An 18,667-nucleotide genomic window follows, 5' to 3' on the forward strand; every position below is an offset into this window, starting at 1 on the left:
GAAAAGGAAACGTGCAACCCTCACGTTTGGGAAAGGGAATATCTTTTTCCTTTTTCTTTTTTGAAATGGTTGGGGAAATTTCTTTGGATAAAGTTTCTTTATATATATATATATATATATATAGAAGGAATTAGAAGCTTTGTTGTGTGTACACAACAAAAAAACCCCTTGCTTTCAATATTAGGGTTTCCTCTTCTCCCAAACTAATCCTCACGTAAATAACAGAAGAGGAGGAAAGCTTTTCATTCCATAATCATCCATGGTGAGACCAAGAGGCATGGGTCGCAGCAAAATTGAGATCAAGAAAATAGAGAACAAGGACTCCATGTACTCCACCTTCACCAAGCGGCGCAACGGCCTCTTTCGGAAGGTGGAGAAACTCTCCACCTTATGCGGTGTTGATGTCGCAGCTATCGTGTTCTCGCCAAAGGACAAGCTCTATGCCTATGGGCAGCCGTCGGTGAACTCCGTCGTGGACCGCTTTCTACGAGAAGAAGAAAAGCCCTTGCATGGGGATGGGATTGGTGGAGATATTGATCCCTCGGTGAACTCCGAGATCATGCACGGGGATATCGGAGATTTCGTGAGAGCCAAACAAGAAAAAGAAACGACTGTTGCTGGAGGGAGCGAGAGTGGCGGGTTTTTGTCGAATGAGCATATTTGTGGCATGGAATTGCATGAACTTGAGCAGTGCAAAGATTTCATGGAAGAGTTGATGAAAAAGGTGGCTGATCGAGTAGAAGAGACGGTGAGGAGGAGGGTCTCTTTGAAGGATTTTCTGCCCATGAATTCTAGTCTTCAAAGAAGACTAGATTAATCTTCATTAATTAGGGCAATTTGTGTTTTCTTGTTCTGTAAGGTACCGTGTCTTTTTCTCTGCAGCTGTTCCATAGGGTTTAGGGTTTAATAGGCAGGATTACTAAAATTTGTAATATTTCCTCTTTGTGAAAAATTAGTTCATTAATTTGTGGTGGTTTTTTTTTTTTTTTTTTGGTTTTCTTTTTTATTTAGCCTCCATTGTGATAAAGTTTTTGTTTTGAGAAAAATTTCTCTTTCTTTATAGAGTTATAACTTCAATCAAGTTTTTGTGTAAATTTGGTCTACTTAAAACACTAAAAATAATATATCTCTTCACACCAATTAATTTTCTTTTTCTTAACAAAATATCTCATCTACAACACATCAATCAATAAAACTACGTTGGTTTTGGAGACTTTAATATTGAGAGCTCGGAGATGGGTGGAGGATTCAGAGGTTGGTGGGCGTTGGGTTAGAATGAATGGAATTGATTTGAATTAAAAATACCAGAGTTTTAATTACACTATATCCGGATAGAATGTGCTCTAACCTATATATATATATCCACCATTGATGTCCCACATACACCAACATAAACGGCACCCATAGCCCAAAAAGGCAAAAACCCTCCAACCTAAAAAATTGCCCTGATTTGTTGCAGCAAAAGCCATCAACACCACTTCACAGTTCACACCTTTAATCCAAAACGTTCCAAAAATGATCACCCATTGCTGTCGTTTCATAGCTACACTCAATAGATGAAGAAACTGATGCGAACTTCAAAACACATGATCTCCAATGGTTACTTCAAGTGAGTCGAGAACTCTCAAAATACAGAGACTGTATTATAATACCAATATTCAACTTCCTTTCATTCATTAACAAATGTCATTCAATAATACAAATAGTCCTAAGGTGATAGATGTCTATTGATCATAAATAAAACATTATCACTTAACTCCTATATATCCTAATAAAATACCACTACTCTTCTTATGTAGAGAGAACTCTTATTGATAACTCCTATCATCATCTACAATTCTCTCGATAATATCTCAAATTATAAGGATTTTATCAGAAACCAATTTTGTTAATCCAATAGTTGATGTAAGGAAGAAGGTCAAAATAAAATTTGTTATTTAACACAACAAACCAATTTGGCACCAAGAATTTTCAAACTGGACTTGAAATTAATTTGGATAACATTCCAATTTTTTCCATGACAATATTTAAATTACCGTATACATAGTTCAGTCCAAAAATAAGCACACAAAAAAAAGTGATTTGGAAAGCGTTTAAGAAGATGACAAATGTTTTACTTTTTAAAAGGCAATGCTAAATATTGTTTTTTTTTTTTTTTTTTTGGGGAAAATTACAGTGTACCTTCTTAAAGTTGACAACGTTTTTCAATTTGAACACCAAAGTTTCAATTTTTGCAATCTACCATCACAAAGTTTCAATTTTTTTCAATTCGACCAATATCATCCCAAAATTCACATATTGCCCATAATTTTTATTTTTTATGAAAAATAAATAAATTTGGGAGGTGCAAAAATGACCAGATAGCCAAAGGGGTGTTTAGAATTTAGAATTTTTTTTTTTTTTTCAAATGTGATATACAGTAAAGAAAAATTTTGAATTTTTTGTAGAGAAAAATAAAAAAGTTATGTTTTATACTTGGGTTTTTTGTTTGAATAACAATAAAAAAATGATTAATGTTATATAAAAAGTAAGAAATTAACTTTTTTTTTAAAAAAAAATTGAGTTGATTATCAAAAGAAGCCAATATATAGCATTTCCCATTTTTAAAAATGTTCCGTGCTTTAAATTATTTGTTAATGGTTGTGACAAAAAATTATACGGTATGTTTATTAATATATTTTAGGGTTTACTTTGATTTTTAGTTTTAAAAAAAATGTTTTATAGCATGTTGATATTACATTGAAAAATAGAGCGTTTAAAATTAAAAAAAAAAAAGCTTTTAGAAGAAAACAAAATTTATTTTTAAGCTTTTTCCAAATGACACAAATTTCCTCCAAACTTCCTTGAACCTACTCTAATAAGTGACATGGTTTATTCAACATTTTTGGATTTTAAAAAATTAATGTTTGGATTCCTAAATTAGTAGAATGACAATAAATGACAGTTAAAAGTTAAAGAAAACATGTAAGAGATTACATTTGACACTTATTAGATTAGGTTGAAAAAATTTTTCTCCAAACCAGTTTGGAAGAAATTTCTGTCATTTTCCAAAAGTGCGTTTAACATTTTTAGAGTGAAAATGTCAAAGAAGTGATTTTGAAAATTTTTACCAAACATATCAGTTTTTTGTTTGGTACAACTTTTTAAGTATTAATTATATATAAAAATATTTTTTAAGCTCTTTAATACAATCTCAAATAGGCTTTTAACCTAACCTAAATATCTATTTCTATATATATATATATATAGATAATTTTTTATTTTTGTATATTTATAGCCATAATTTTTTTTTATAGTTAAAAAAAAAAAAAAAAAAACCTCTGTCATTGTCATGGATAGAGATTCGGTGCAACATAAACTGCCGTATCACTGTCTGTTTCTGGAGACCCTGCCCCTATATTAGATTGTAATCTTAAGCACAGCGTCACCGACTCACCAGCGTACGAATCATCCTCTAGAGGGGAGATGATCAAGTGCATCACGGACCACAAAGTTCTCAATTTTTGTGACCCACCAGAAGGTCTTCACAAATGATCACCAATAGTTTCACGCCAAGTGTACCCCAAGCCACTCACAGCTTATCTTTCCTCCTTGAGGACAACACTCAACAAACCCCACGCACTGCGGACTAGGATATAAAAGGAACCCCTATTTTTCGAATCAACTCCCGCATTGCTGTGTCTCTTTCTCTCTCTCTCTAGGGTTTCGATATTCTCTCCGCTAGGGTTTCATTGACCTCCAGTTGCGAATCTTCTTATCGCAATTCTTTAAATTTAGGGTTTTTAAGTCCCAATTTTTGAGAAGTTTTAGTCTTTGTTCGACGAAATTGTGAAAACAATGCCTCCACGAACGGTGAAGAGAGGTGGGGGGTTGGGGCCGCGGAGAACGGCGAGAGCCACCAGAGGGGCCCAGAAGGCCCAGAGTCAGCCGCCGGAGGCTGCCACCGAAGAGGTGGCGAAGGTCGAGGAGGTCCCCGTTCAGGCTGTGGAGGAAGTCAAGGTAGAGAAGAAGCCAGTCGTCGAGGAAAAGCCGGTTCCGGTCGATCTTGAACCGGAGATGAAACGAGACGTGAACGTTTCGGGTCCGGAGAAAAGTAAGTTGTGATTGTTTTGAGTCGTCTAATTTGATTTGGGTCTGACGGGCTTGAGAAAATTGAGTTTGAATTATAATTATTATTACGTTTTCTTTTGTTGTTTATTGCTTGATGGTTATGTTGCTTCAGATCCAATGTTGTTTTGCTCCGTTAGGCGGGCTGCTTTTTTCTTTTCTTTTTTTCTTAGAAGTTTTTGTTTTTTGGTAAAGAACAAATTTGTATGGGTTGGGCTCGGAGAAAAGTAAGTTCTTGTTTTGGATCATTGAATTTGATTTGGGCCTGATGGGATTGAAAAAAATTGAGTTTAAATTATAATTATTATCTGTTTCATGTGTGCGTGTGTGGATATTGTGTGGTTGAATTGTTGGAATTGTTCAAAGTTTTTGTTTTTCTGTATGGAATTATTGCAAGAAAAAAAAGGAACGTTTCTTTTGTTGTTTATTGCTTGATGGTTGTTTTGCTTCAGATCCAATGTTGTATTGCTCCGTTTAGATGCTTTTTTTTTTTTTTTCTTAACTCTTTGGTTTTTTTTTGGTAAAGAACAAATTTGTATTACTTTGTGGATTTTGTGTGTTATTTGTTGGCCTGTACTTGATTGAGATCGACGGTGTTAATGGATGGGTTGGGAAATACTTTTATGAGTGAGAGAATGATAGAGTAGAAAGGCGTTCAATGGGAATGGTTCAGCTGGAACTTGTGGTGTTCAGTCCACATTTGCATGATCAGGGGCTGAGGCTTTTGCTTTTGGTTGTGCATTTACTTGTAGTTATTTTGATCAAAATTAGTTACAATGAAGAGGGCATGTCATTTTGTTTTCCTTTACATGAGAACACCATTTTTGTTGGAAACCTAGGGTTACAAGTGGATGGTTATATTGTTTATAGCTCACATGTGAGCGCTTTGTCATGTATTGATAAGATATCTCTGTGATAATTATGAGAAACATATAAATACCAAGAAGGATGAGGACTTTTTGTGGGTTCTGTTAATTTTTTATTATAAGTTTCGTTAAGAATATTGAACTTGAGCCTATTTTGACGGGGCTGGATGGATCCCCCCTTATTTTGTGACAGAAGAAGAAGAGGTGAAGGAATCTGTTGATGAATATGAAAAAGATGAACGGTTGGAACTAGAGGATAATGACCCTGAATATGAACATGAGGAGTATGGTGGGGTTGATTATGATGAGAAGGAAATAGAACAAGAGGATGTTCAGGAGGTGGGGGATGAAGGAGAGGAAGAATTTGAGGAGAATGTTGATGAAGAAGAAGAGGGTGATATGGTTGAGGAGGACATGGAAGATGTTCATGAAGAACTTGAGGGCGAAGAGGATGATGAGCAGCATGCTGGTGAGGAGCAGGAGCATGCACAGCTGGTTGATGCTGAGGAAGAGGAGCACAATGAAGTTGTGAAAGAGAGGCGCAAACGTAAAGAGTTTGAAGTATTTGTTGGTGGTTTGGACAAGGATGCAAGTGAAGATGATCTTAGGAAAGTTTTCAGTGAAGTTGGTGAGGTTACTGAAGTCAGGCTGATGATGAATCCTCAGACTAAGAAGAACAAGGGTTTTGCATTCTTGCGTTTTAAAACTGTGGAGCAAGCAAAACGGGCTGTTACAGAGCTGAAACACCCAGTGGTAATCTTTGATCTTCTCATAGTTTGAACAGGAAATTTTATTCTTCACGTTGTAAATTATATTTATGTTAATGACTGCTATCCAGATCAATGGGAAACAGTGTGGTGTTACTCCAAGTCAAGATAGCGACACCCTTTTTCTGGGTAACATATGCAAGACATGGACAAAAGAAGCCGTAAGTATATTGGTTCACTTAATGCCACCTTCAACTTTATTAGTCATGAGCTGGAGTTGCTAAATGCCTGATTGTGTTATCAATCTTGGTTTCAGCTGAAAGAGAAGTTGAAACATTATGGAGTCCATAATGTTGAGGATTTGACATTGGTTGAAGATAGTAACAATGAGGGAATGAACCGGGGGTTTGCTTTTTTGGAATTTTCGTCTCGTTCAGATGCCATGGATGCCTTTAAGCGTCTTCAGAAGAGAGATATTGTGTTTGGAGTTGATAGGCCTGCAAAGGTTTCTTTTGCAGATTCTTTCATTGACCCTGGTGACGAAATTATGGCACAGGTAATCTTTTGGGTCTAAATTTTCTGCCTTCTATTAGGGAAACTGCAACTCCTCATGGTTTGGCTCTATTCCAACCTTTTTGTTTATCATGGGTGTACCATGCCAAGCTAGGGATGCTAATAAGATCTTGTCTTGAGTAATGTATACTTACTATTACTTATGGAGAATTTAGTTTGGATATGTGCATCTACATATTCTTTTATCACTAAATCCGATTTGTGGTTGAGTTACAGTGATATCTTTTGACAAAGTAGATTGAAGTTCTCAGAATCTGTGTCTGGGCCCTTTTTTTTTTTTTTGGCTTTTGTATTTGTTGAGTCTACCCTTGAATGTTTACTCTTTTACTTTTGGTGAGGAGAATCTTTGAGCATTCATATTAGTTTATGTGTAGCAGTCGAATAGGCTTGCTATACCCTTTAATTGAACATGCTTAGTAAGTATTTTGGAATTGCTGCTCACATACTTTAAGTTACAGGTTAAAACTGTATTTGTGGATGGTGTTCCTGCTTCATGGGATGAGGACCGTGTCCGAGAGCTTCTCAAGAAATATGGAGAGATTGAAAAGATTGAGCTTGCCCGGAATATGCCAAGTGCAAAGAGAAGGGATTTTGGTTTTGTTACATTTGACACTCATGATGCTGCAGTGACATGTGCTAAAAGCATTAACAATGCAGAGTTGGGTGAAGGAGATAGCAAGGTTAGTCTTGGTTTTTAAGAGCTTATGATATTTCAGATTTTGCTCAATGTTGTACTTGCCTCGTTTGTGCATGGCTTTGTATAACAGTTTATGGTCTTATTTCAGGCTAAAGTTAGGGCCAGATTGTCAAGACCACTTCAGAGAGGTAAAGGAAAACATGTTAGTCGTGGAGATTACCGACCTGGGCGTGGGGTTGGGAGAGTTGCCAGGAGTTCATGGGGTCGTCCAGCACCACGTAGTCTCCCTATGCATGGAGTAAGAGGAATTGGAAGTCGCATCCCACCAGTCAGTATGAAGAGACCTGGCGGCTTGAGAGATAGACGCCCTGTTGTGTCCATGCCGACAAGAGGCAGGCCCTTGGCTCCTCCAGCTAGGTCATATGACAGAAGAGCACCTGGTATGCTGAATTTCATGTGTTCAATGACTGCAGGCCTGCATTTTTGCCTATGAATAATTATTTCACTTTTCAATTTATTGACAGTTCCTTCATACCCGAAGAGTAGCTTGAAGAGAGATTATGGTCGGCGTGATGATCTTCCTCCTCCAAGGAGCAGAGCTGCCACAGATTATGGTCCTAGGGCTGTTCCAGAAAGACGCCCATCATATAGAGATGACTACTCCTCCCGTGGTCCTGCTTACTCTGATATTCCTAGAACTACATCACGTCCAGCTGCAAGGAGAGCTTATGTGGATGATGGCTATGGCCAAAGGTTTGAAAGACCTCCTCCTCCTCCTCCGAGTTACCGTGAGGGAAGGGCTCGTGATTATGACACCATTTCGGGGTCAAAACGACCATATGCTGCTCTGGTTAGTGTTACTGTCAATATGGTCTTGTTCATTTAAAAAAAAAAAAAAAAAACTGTCAATATGGTCTTTGCTACAATATGCCATTTTAATATCATATTCTGTTTTCCCACTACTTTCATATTTGAGTAATTTCTGAAGTGCATCTGATATGTGCTCCAGGATGATGTACCCCCACGTTATGCTGATTCGGGTGTCCGCCAATCTAGGGCTCGATTAGATTATGAGTACAGTGGTGGTGCTTCTCAATATGGGGATGCTTATGGTGATAGGTGTGTTGTTGTTTTCTGAATTGAAAGCAGTTTTACCTCTCCGTCTCCCTTTTCTTACCTGTGTGTAGCTGTGGTAACTTACTTTTCTGTGTTTTTGGCTGGTAGACTTGGGAGATCTAATCTAGGATATAGCGGAGGCAGAAGTTCTGTCTCAAGTCAGGATTCACATGGGCTCTATAGCAGTCGTCAGGGCATGAGTTATGGAGGAGGTGTGTTAAGTTGATAGCAATCTGATTTGACATTCACCACTTAAGTGCATTTGTTGAAGTGATCTTGTTCTTCGATTTTGCTTGTTTTTTCAGGTTCTTTCGGCGGTAGTGATGTTGGTGGAATGTACTCATCAAGCTATGGTGGTGATTATATGTCCCGTGGAAGTGATGTATGCTTCTAACGTTCTCCATTTGAGTGATAGTGTTGATCATCAAGTCTTTAGCTATTTAGTATAGTTATTCTATTTCTGGCATGTGTCACAGGTTGGTGGTAGCTCTTACTCATCAATGTACTCTAGTCGTGGTGTGGGTGGCAGCAGTTACATGGGAACTGGTGGTTCTGGATCATATTATTGAGGTATGTTTTTATGCTGCTATTGTGTTCTTTGGTAAAGTGCATAGGAATTAGGTAGTTTAAGTGTCTACGTATCTTTTAATTGGAGAACGACATTTTCCTGGACGCATGGTATCTCTTTGATTTTCTAAGAGGTGTGCTTGGTAAAACTTGGGAGCAGTATGGTCACAAATGAATTTGTCTATGGAACAGATCTGACATGACAAAGATGCTGCTGTAGGATGTGAACTAAATCAAGCTTATGCTTTATGATGCCTCTGGTGGAGTGAGTGTTGCCAAGCTTAAAGGCCCCCCATAATTGTGGGAGTGTTTTACCGAAAGGGGCTGTGTTGGTTGAAGCCATCTTAGAAATCTATAAATGTGATTAGTTTTTAAGTCGGAATTTTATGCTGTATGGAAAACTAAAGTTATTCAGAAATGAATTCAAGAAGTGATTAGCATGTGGTTATGTATGATTTACATATTTTATTTTCTATATAAGACTCCACTTGATGGACAAATGTGGAGGTGTGCTGCATCATCTGTTCTTCTGGACAGAACATGATGAGATTGAGGCTTTTTTCTGTAATTGGTTAAGGGATTTTTGGAAATCTTCTTGTGCTTAAATTCGTTGGAAAAGTTCTGGTTATTTCACGGGAAATCTACTTGGCTTCTTCTACTAGACATTTTGGTTATCATGGACCACATGCTCTTTCCAGCAATACAACCTTTATGAATATGGAAGTGAATAAACAAGCTACTTCCTGAAGGTAGTAGAAAATATTGAGCTTGTTTGGAACAGCTATGAAGTATGAGAAATGAGGTCATAGATTGTTGGCCTACATGTTAGTCATTTTGTTTTCGTTTGGTTGATATAGATTGGGAATTGTATGTCATTGGTTGTGGAAAACTAGTGCTACTTCCCAACTCATTGAGAACACTCTAGCTGATGGAATGTAGAAGACAAGATTAATGGCATGCTAATTAATAGTTTGTATGTATTTTTGTTTGAGGAATATCAACTGACCAACCCCTGTACAATGGACTAGTCTTTTAACCCTGTGAGAGCTTCATTTGGAACTTGTCCCCTACTAAATTATTGGTAATATAAAATCTCAGAGCTTGTATAATTAATGGAGAAGTTAAGGATGGAGAACTGCATTTGTAATCCCTATCTTTCCAGAATTTTAACAATCCAGAGGCCGTGCCTTCTTGTATGGATCATAAACAGGTGCTGCTTTTCAAATTGGTTGAGAAAAACTTGGGGATTTGGTTACTGCCCCCACTCTGAGGTTTGTTCTGCCAAGGATTTTCTTCTATGAATAAATTATCGAGTTTTACACCTTTTCAATGGCTATAGGACCGAGTGATTTCTTAATAAATTTTTGCAGTGTGAGTCTCAAGTTTTAGCTATTCATTTTTTTTATTACTGGAAGGCTGCTGTTGACTTTGTGAGAGAGTTGAGAATGGTTCTTATGCAAGCTGTTTCTTATTAGGCTTCTTCTCGGGGTTTATTGGGATATGGCTGTGTCCTTCTGTTTCTGGATAAATCAGGCATTATTGATTCATCCAGTGGTATGTTGGAAATGTTCTTCCCTTGGTTTGAAGTGATGAGTATTGGGTTTTGTATAGAAAACTTCCATTAGGTTATGGGTCAGACGAGAGCTAGATAGTAATATTAATATGTTTGTTTTTGAGTGTGAATTTTAACCATTTTTGTATGCTTTTAAATAGAGCTACCATTGGATTCCAGTCTCTCACAGGGCGTAGCTCCTCACAAGTTGTTGTTTGGCTGCCTTGAAACTCTTTTAGCCTTGCAGGTGCTACATCACCTTGTACTTAATTTGACACTGTTTTGTGTCTTTATATACAGTTTCTGTGAAATGAAGTGATAATTCTTGTAATTTTCTCTCTCTCTCTCTCTCTCAAACAAGCACACGTATGTAGAGACACCTCTGAATTAACAAATATAAGGTGGTTGTGTTGAACACTGAGATGTGCCAAAAACATAGAAGATGGAATGAATGGTTTGGTGTTTGCTATGATAGTCAGCTCTCTATACGTAAATCATGTGAAAAAAAAAAAAATAACAAAACAAATGTATTATCTACTATACAATACTTGCTACAAGAATGGCTGGTAACTTGTAAAATGTGACTCCTTTAATAGACATATCACATTTTTATTGTACAACTATTGTCCAAGTTATCGACTTTTTTTTTGTTTTAACGAAGATTAAGAAGACTGTTATATCAACATTGTGGAGATAAAAATGTGGTTAAGACTGCTTTATCAACATTGTGGAGATAAAAATGTGGTATATGACATTTTGCTTTTATATATAATGCTTGGGTAGTGGGGAGTTATGTTAGAAACTGCATTTTTATCCGTCAATACTATATATGAGTCCCATCCAATCATCTAATTAGTCTTTTTAAAAAGAAAAAAACAAAAACAAAAACAAAAACAAAACAAAATAAAAATCAACTTCCAATCATCTAATTAGTCTTTTTAAAAAGAAAAAAACAAAAACAAAAACAAAACAAAATAAAAATCAACTTCCAATCATCTCTTTTTAAAAAGAAAGAAAGAAAAAAAAAAAAAGAACAAAAATCAGTTGAGATTGTCACATTAACATAATTAAAGAAGTGTAGACTCTTTGTAATGGATAATATGAGACTGCGGCAAGCCCATTATCAAAGTTCACTCAAATATTCAACGATACTTGCAAAATATATTTCCATAAAGAAAGAAAAAGGCTTTGGGGGTATTTCTGGTTGGTCCGACAACTTTGGTAATTTCATTATGTCTTACTAATTTATTTGAAGAAGAGTCCCCCTCAAACACAGGTTAGCAATTATAAAGATTTTGGCTTCTAGCAAATCTCATAGTCATAATTATATAAGAGGGACGTAAGTCAAGGTGGATCCGTGGCGCAATGGTAGCGCGTCTGACTCCAGATCAGAAGGTTGCGTGTTCGATTCACGTCGGGTTCATTTTCCCAAACCTTTTTATCTTTTTTGCCAGCTATATAAGTGCAGAAAAAAGCTGAACCTCAATTATAAGTCAGATTTCATTTTCCCAAATATTAAAATGAAAAATTTGTTAATTGAATTCTGACATCATTAGCCTAAATTTTGACAACTTTTTGAAACAATAATAATTAATAAACAGCTTAGTATTAAACACAAGATTAAGGTTGCGTGATGATGTCATGGAGAATAGGATTTGGAAATAGAAGTCAATTCCAACTACTCATTGCAATCACCATTTGAGTCCTTGTCGGCAGAAAAATTAATTTGATGATTTTGAGAGGTATTTGATTTGATCAAAATTCAATAATAATCGATCATTAGTTCAATGACGATTTTATTAGTCAGATCATTTTTAGAGTGATACAAGAGAGATACAAGAGTGACTTCTAGTATTGCTTTCAGGAAATTTAGTCATAACTTGGAACTACAAAAAATCATATTGAAGTGATATGTAGTAGCCACATTTACGCTATCACCCAAAAATGACTTAGATTGCGTTTGAGGAGTCTAAAAGTACTTTTAACATTCAAAAATTTCGTTTGAAGAAAAAAGTACTTGTTTGGTAAAAAAATTAAAAGTGTTTTTAAGAGTCCAAAAAGCTCAAAAATGGCTAAAAAACACTTTTAGCAAAAGCTTAAAAATGAAGTTTTTGCCCAAAAACTCTTTTTGACTTAAAAGTTCTATTTCTCAAATGCAATTCGAAACAGGCTCATAGTCAAGTTTGAGCTTTCCTATATAATACATTATAAAGCTTAGTTTCACCTAATAATTAGGTAATGTGAAACTTAGCATCCATGACTATCTTTATAAAACATTCACTCTATGTGAATTACTTCTTATTTTCTCATTATGGGACTGGGTGTCATAAATTTTATCATGAACAATGTTGATCCTTAAACGCCGAATCAAGTCGGGTCATTAAAGGCATAAAGTCTAAAATAGTGCGGGAGAGGCCCTCTCTATCTTAAGGGAAGTCAAAGGTTGAATGCTATATGTTATCCCTTCAGCTATAGATTGACCCTCAAACTTCGAAGGAAAAAGTCTCTAGATAACCCTAAAGAAGTGGCAGAGGAGGAAAAGGTGTTCATAAGATCTGGTGCTGAGTTGCAAAGGGAGCAAAGGATGGCTTGATCATCATTCAAGGGAATGAATCAAAGAGAGTGTGTTGTGTGAGTGGGGATACTACATTCTAGATCAATTTCCACATAAACAACTTCAGCTTCTGATGAATTTTCATGGAAAGAAGTCTGAGGGGCAGGTGAAATAGATGAACCACCAAGGATGAACTCGAGTACATTGGAATTAGATGGGCCATCTTCTGGGGTTGTTGAATATTAGATCACCCACCAAGTCCAAGTTTTAAGTCTTTAACATACATGATAAGTTGCTTGGAAAAGGATATAAATTTCCCATAGATTTGAGTTTCCAGCTCAATATTTAAAAGTGTGGTGTGACATTTAAGCACGTTAAAAATGCTATTAAAAAAGCACGTAAAAATAAATGAATGACACTTTTAGAGATTGAAATTTTTTTCCAGCAACCAAATTTATAAAAAATTCATGTCCAAAATTCCATAAAAGGAATTAGTGTAGCTTCATTTTTAAACTTTTGTCAAAAGTGTTTTTTGACCATTTTTATGTTTTTTGGACCTTTAAAAACGCTTTTAATTTTTTTTATCAAACGAATATTTTTTTATTCATACGGACTTTTTGAGTGTTAAAAGCATTTTTAGATCCATTAAACGTAATCTAAAACAGATCCTTAATGTAGCATTTCTCATTGGTAATTAGCCAAACTTTTTTTTTTTTTTTTTTTGACAATGAAGAGCACTTTCCCTATCTGATCCTATCTGATCTTTTAGGAGATAGGCTTGCATAGACATAGTGTTCTACACCCTGTCAATCTCATATTATGACTATGTTTCAATTCAATAAGGTGGTAAGGGGCACTAAAATCATGGTACAAGGATAAAGGAAAAAGCCCAATATATTTAAAGGAGACAAAAAATAATTTTTTTTAAAAAAAAATTCACATCATCTAAATATAGTTAATCTCTAAAGAATAATGGGTTTGCTATCTGGTAAAAGAATTCGATCTTTTCCTTGAGCATCTCATGCGGCAGCCGGTAGTAGCAGTTTTAGCTACCTAAAACACAATTTTTTATATTTTAACTACTACATTTTTAATATAAATTTTAACATTATCTATTCCACTCTTTACATTATTTTATTATCATTTTCAATGTAGTAAAGGGAGAAACCATTAAAAAAAATTAAAAGTAAACCATTACCCTCAATATTTTATTCACTGAATATGAAAGTTCACTTTGCTAGATTCAAAAAAAAAAAAAAAAAAAAATGTAACCCTTTTTTTTAAAGCATCTATCAGAGATGCTTTCTAGGAATCAGGTTGAGGACAGGTTGCATCCTCAGACCATATTTATTTAATTAATGGCTTGAGTCTAATTTTACCTCTTATTACTACATAATAGACATCAATTTTTTTTTTTTTTTTTTTTTTTTTTTTTTAAATGAGTGGGTTTGATTAGAGGGAGTGCAGAGCAAACAGGGGAGGGGATTAGACTTTTTGTTCTTGTGTTTTTGGGGGTATTTTTGTTTTATGTATTATGACATAAAGGTCAAAACTGTTTATGGTTTAAAAACTGAAAACAAAAGACAACCAAACAGTGATTAGGACCAAAAGCCATCTAGGCATCTACCATTCATGAAAGAGAAAATACACGTTTCATTTTGGTCATTGAAGGCAAAGCTTTAATAACATATGCCCCTTCGGCCCTTCTCATGCATCAACAGTGCTCTCTCAATTAGGAACAATTTATGGCATTTACAGTTGGCAGACAAGTCTCTGGTCCCAATCGAGTATAAACTAAATTCACACAACTAACTTTCCCCTATAAAGATCAATCACAAAAGAGTCCAAAATTCTTTCAATGATTCATTCATATATGACAATCCTGATGCACTGAAATCAACAGATAGAACGGAACTTGCAAATAGTCTAAGCACATGCTGAGGAAAGCATTCAACCTAAAGATGGGCTGTCTGAGACACCATTTTCTTCCTTCTCCAAGCATTCATCAGTGAATGCAGTTTGATCAAATAACACTTGAAACAACAAAAACCAAAACAAATTTGGGTTTATGAATAAATGGCCTCCTCACATTTACCCAATACTACCATCTGATGCAGAAAGCAGCTGCAGCCTGAACTCCGGATGAGGAGAAAAGTTGGTGCATCACCGTTTGATGCGCAAACTTTAAATCCTAACTATGAAAGAGAACCTGAAAAAGTACTCTGAAAAAGATTCTGGAATCAATCATATAAATGAAACATCTAAAACATAACACTAGATATGCAGGAATCTTCAAGCAGAATTAAGACAGATTACATTGTCCAACTCTTTTCAGTACGTCACATTATGCATTGAAGCACAACATATTTAGCAACCACAAGTAATCAAGAGCCAAGAGAATTAACTCTTTTCCAGCAGCATTTTATGCATTAATTAGAACACAAAGCCAACAATATATGATGGTTGATGATGCATCTACTCCCCCACATATAAGGAAAACAAGACTACATTTTCACTGAAAATCAAGCTACAACTAGTGAATTCCCAAATTGAACACCAACAACTAAGCTACACAACTCACATTATCTCAGTCTCTTTGGCCTCTTTGAGCTAAAAAGCTCCATTGAGTCTCCAATGCCAAACCACTCATTCCATCCCCCAACTATCAACTGCAGCAAAACTACACAAAACAAAACCAAACACCAGTTGGGTGGCACCAACAAGGCCAAGAAACCCGCAAAATCCGACCGCCGATAAAGCATTCTTCTAAGCCTCCGGGGGCGAGGGCATTCGCTTTGCCTTCTTCTTCTTGCTCTTCTCAGAGAATGCCTTCGCAAATGCTTCCACGATCCGCTGCTGCGACTCCAGGATCATCTCGGTGCGCTTCATCTCCATTTCCATCCGCATCGCCTCGATCTCCCTCGCCATCTCCATCTTCATCTGCTCCATCCTCACAAACCCATCTCCCAAAACCTTGATCGCAGACACCATCTCTGTCACTGGGTCCCTCTCCCTCTTCCCCGAACCCTGCCTCGCCGAATTGCAGTCCCTCAAAACCCGAGCCCCAAAATTCCCACCAGAGCTCGAACTAGGGTTAGGGTTGGGGTTAGGGCTCGAATTCGAATTGTACTTGCTTCCGTAAAATTTCGACCCCGGCTGCGCTATACTCACTCCGGTGGGAATTCTAATCCGAAACCCACCACTACCACCGCCACCGCCACCACCACCAATCCCATTGTTCCTATACAATTTGCTCATGTGCCTCATATTGGACCCTCCATTTTTGAACTCTTCGTACAGGTCCTGGTCCTCCTCGTTCTCCTCGTCGTCGAGGTCGACTTCGTTCCCGTAATCGCTATCGGAGGCGTTTTCGATAGTGTTCTCGCGGCGCTTGGAGGCGGACGCGGAGGATGGGGTGGAGGTGGGGCCTTTTTCCATGGCGTCCATGCGCTTGAAGTGGACCCAGGACGAGGCGAAGCGGGAAACGGGCATGGATCGCGCGCGCTGGAGCTCCGTGCGGTACCGCTTGCGGAGCTTCTCCATCTTGTGCCGGCACTGCACAGCTGTCTTGGCCGGCGCAGATGCCGAGCATCGCCGAGCCACCGAGTCCGCAACCTCTTGCCAGTGGGTCGCCTTCAGATTCCCCCTCCTGAGCGAGTACCACTTCTCGCGGTACGAGTCGATCAAGGCCACGGTCTCGTCGTGCGACCAGCACGGCGGCGGCAAGCGCCTCGACACGGTACCAGTGGCGGTGGCGGCGGTGGTGGTGGTGGTGGGTGTTGGTTGGGTCTCGGTTTCAGGTTCAGGTGGGGCCGGGAGAGAGAGGGGCAGTGGGACCGCCGTGGGTGGGCCCGTCGTGGAGGTGATGGGGCTAGAAGGTGTGTCGATGGCGGAGATAGCGTCCGTCGGCGGCGGCGAGGACGAGGAAGCCATAGGCTTAAGGCGAAGGAAAAGAGAGAAAGGGGGAAAGGAAAAAATTAGGGAGGTGGGGTGAAGAATAAGGAGGGGGGCGGCGCAGGAAGATGAGTGGTGGTGGGTGACATAATGGGGTGGGTGGGTGGGGAGGGGAGGTGTGTGCGGCTGATTTTGAGATCTAGGTGGATGAGCCGCTTAGGTGGAGGGGTGGGGTGTGATAACCTCCCCGCCCTCCGCACCACAGCAATAGGTCCACCCTCTGACTTGGGCCACGCTCATCAAATCATCATCATCACAAAAGATGTGAAGGGTGAATAGTGAAATGATAGAACCCACCGCCCGGGTGGGTCGGCTGTGAGATGGGGTTGTCATTTTTGAAATTGTGGGCTTTTGGTGGTGGTAGTAGAGTAGTGGTGACTGGTGCTCTTGGTTTGGTTTGGTTTGACCGGGGTGGGAGGAGACAGCCTGTGCTGCTTTGCTACTATTTCTCTCATTTCTATTTGTGGGGTTGGAGAGAGACAGAGAGAGAAAGAGAGAGAGAGATAGCGAAAGCAACTTTGAGATTTTGCGTGTTCCAACTTCCAAGAGCCAAAATCACATGGCTCATGGGGTTGTGCTAGGCTGCTAGCTCTAGGCTCTAGCCTTCCCTTGCCTATCTACTGCAACCGTCAACCGTGGAAGCCAGTAAATTTGGTGTTAGTTGGGTTTAACCAACTCCAATTATATATGAGTTTCTCATATATTGGCAGTCACATTTAAGGGTTTACGCTATGCCACGTATTCACTTGTATCAAAATTAAAAACTAAAAACTAAACATAGAGAGACTTAATTATATCAAATATGAATTAAAAAATTATTTTAAAATAAAATAAAAAATTAATTTTTGTGGAAAAACCACCGCAAGGGAGGTGGTGGGGTGGCCGCGCGGCCACCCCATGGTTTTTTTAATTTTATTTAAAAAATAATTGATTATTTCATATTTGATCTTTGAATGAAAGAAAACACCTCTTTCTCTCTCATCTGACATCATCAGGTTTTTTTGTCCCAAACAAGGTCCAAAGGCCAAGCCTAGCTATGCAGACACCAGTGTATGGGCCTCTATTCGATTATTAAGCCCAAATCCTAAGAAAAGCACCATTCAATTCAATCCATCATTATACAGCCTTCCCAACTTAACACCATCGCAAGAAGACAAGTTATATTGTGACAGTGTAAGCTCAAAACAATATCTCAACCTACCGAAAACAGAAGAGGTCCCAAATTTGGCAGAAACAGAGGTGTCAAGAAATAATGAGGTTAATTCCTGGAAGTTATCATGCCAGAGTTTATTAACTAATTTTAATTAAAAAGATGTGGCTGCTAAAATAACGTGTAATATTTACAGGCATCTTTATGGTTTGCTGCTGCAGCTATTTCTCCGTGGGGGTTCGGGAAGGGTTGATAAACTTTTCGAGATATGTGGTTCTTCTTTGGCCCTTGGTTGTGTTTAATTTCCTCTAGCATGCTTTGTCTTACCGCTTTAAATGGTGACAATTTTTCTTGGTCTTTGTACTATGCAGATGTAGAGTTCTGTCATTCATTTGATGTATTTTCTTTTAATTTCTATTTACATGCACCACTTTTGTTGTTTTGAGGTTTATTGTTGATTTTCCCAGCCCATTGTTAATTGTTCTTTTTTGATGTACCCTTTTTTTTTTCTTTTTTTTTTTTTTATAAAAAAGTCTTAGATACTTGTAGTATTTTTATGCAATAGTTATTTTATTATTGGATAAGATTTTTAGCTTTCCATCAGCTATTATTTAGATTGATGAATTGCTATTCTCTAAAAAAAACAAAAGGAATAACTATTTGTTTCAAAAATAAAATAAAAAAATCCCACACTATTTTTTTTTGGAATTTGCCACCAATCGCCAGAGTTAGCCAAAATTCACCACCGTCGGAGTTCCATCTTCTTAAACAAATAGAGCCTCTTTTTTTTTTTAAAAAAAAAAAAAAAAATTAATATATTAACAATTTTTTTTATTCGAATATGTATAATTTTAATTAGTTTAATTCTATTGAGAACATATTGG

The 18,667-nt window shown here is 37.6% G+C and overlaps 3 protein-coding genes and 1 non-coding gene across 6 annotated transcripts; 3 read left to right on the forward strand and 1 right to left on the reverse strand.

Moving 5' to 3' along the window:
- Positions 1-259: 259 nt before the first annotated feature.
- Positions 260-817, forward strand: LOC132172677 (MADS-box protein JOINTLESS-like). Its single transcript, XM_059584222.2, has one exon. The coding sequence runs from the start codon at positions 260-262 to the stop codon at positions 815-817; it is 558 nt and encodes a 185-aa protein (XP_059440205.2).
- Positions 818-3,680: 2,863 nt separating this feature from the next.
- LOC132189564 (RNA-binding (RRM/RBD/RNP motifs) family protein) lies at positions 3,681-10,465 on the forward strand. 3 transcript variants are annotated; one of them, XM_059604309.2, is made up of 12 exons: positions 3,681-4,093; positions 5,167-5,726; positions 5,812-5,901; positions 5,997-6,236; positions 6,712-6,933; positions 7,039-7,330; positions 7,415-7,740; positions 7,900-8,009; positions 8,115-8,218; positions 8,312-8,388; positions 8,483-8,576; positions 8,766-10,465. In XM_059604309.2, exons 1-11 carry the CDS (start codon positions 3,838-3,840, stop codon positions 8,573-8,575), a joined length of 2,370 nt encoding a protein of 789 aa, XP_059460292.2. In that variant the 5' UTR covers positions 3,681-3,837; the 3' UTR covers position 8,576; positions 8,766-10,465. The 3 variants fall into 3 exon arrangements, with proteins under 3 accessions (XP_059460292.2, XP_059460299.2, XP_088369038.1); XM_059604316.2 differs by having other exon boundaries at positions 8,794-10,465; XM_088512912.1 differs by having other exon boundaries at positions 5,170-5,726.
- A 1,011-nt stretch (positions 10,466-11,476) lies between these two features.
- On the forward strand, positions 11,477-11,548 carry TRNAW-CCA (transfer RNA tryptophan (anticodon CCA)). Its single transcript has one exon. It is a non-coding gene; the product is annotated as a tRNA-Trp (tRNA).
- Positions 11,549-15,075: 3,527 nt separating this feature from the next.
- On the reverse strand, positions 15,076-17,180 carry LOC132189553 (Alcohol dehydrogenase transcription factor Myb/SANT-like family protein). Its single transcript, XM_059604298.2, has one exon. The coding sequence runs from the start codon at positions 16,610-16,612 to the stop codon at positions 15,446-15,448; it is 1,167 nt and encodes a 388-aa protein (XP_059460281.2). The 5' UTR covers positions 16,613-17,180; the 3' UTR covers positions 15,076-15,445.
- Between the last annotated feature and the right edge of the window lie 1,487 nt (positions 17,181-18,667).

Source organism: Corylus avellana, chromosome 2 (genome assembly GCF_965113065.1).
Source record: "Corylus avellana chromosome 2, dhCorAvel1.hap1.2, whole genome shotgun sequence".
NCBI classification, from domain to species: Eukaryota; Viridiplantae; Streptophyta; class Magnoliopsida; order Fagales; family Betulaceae; genus Corylus; species Corylus avellana.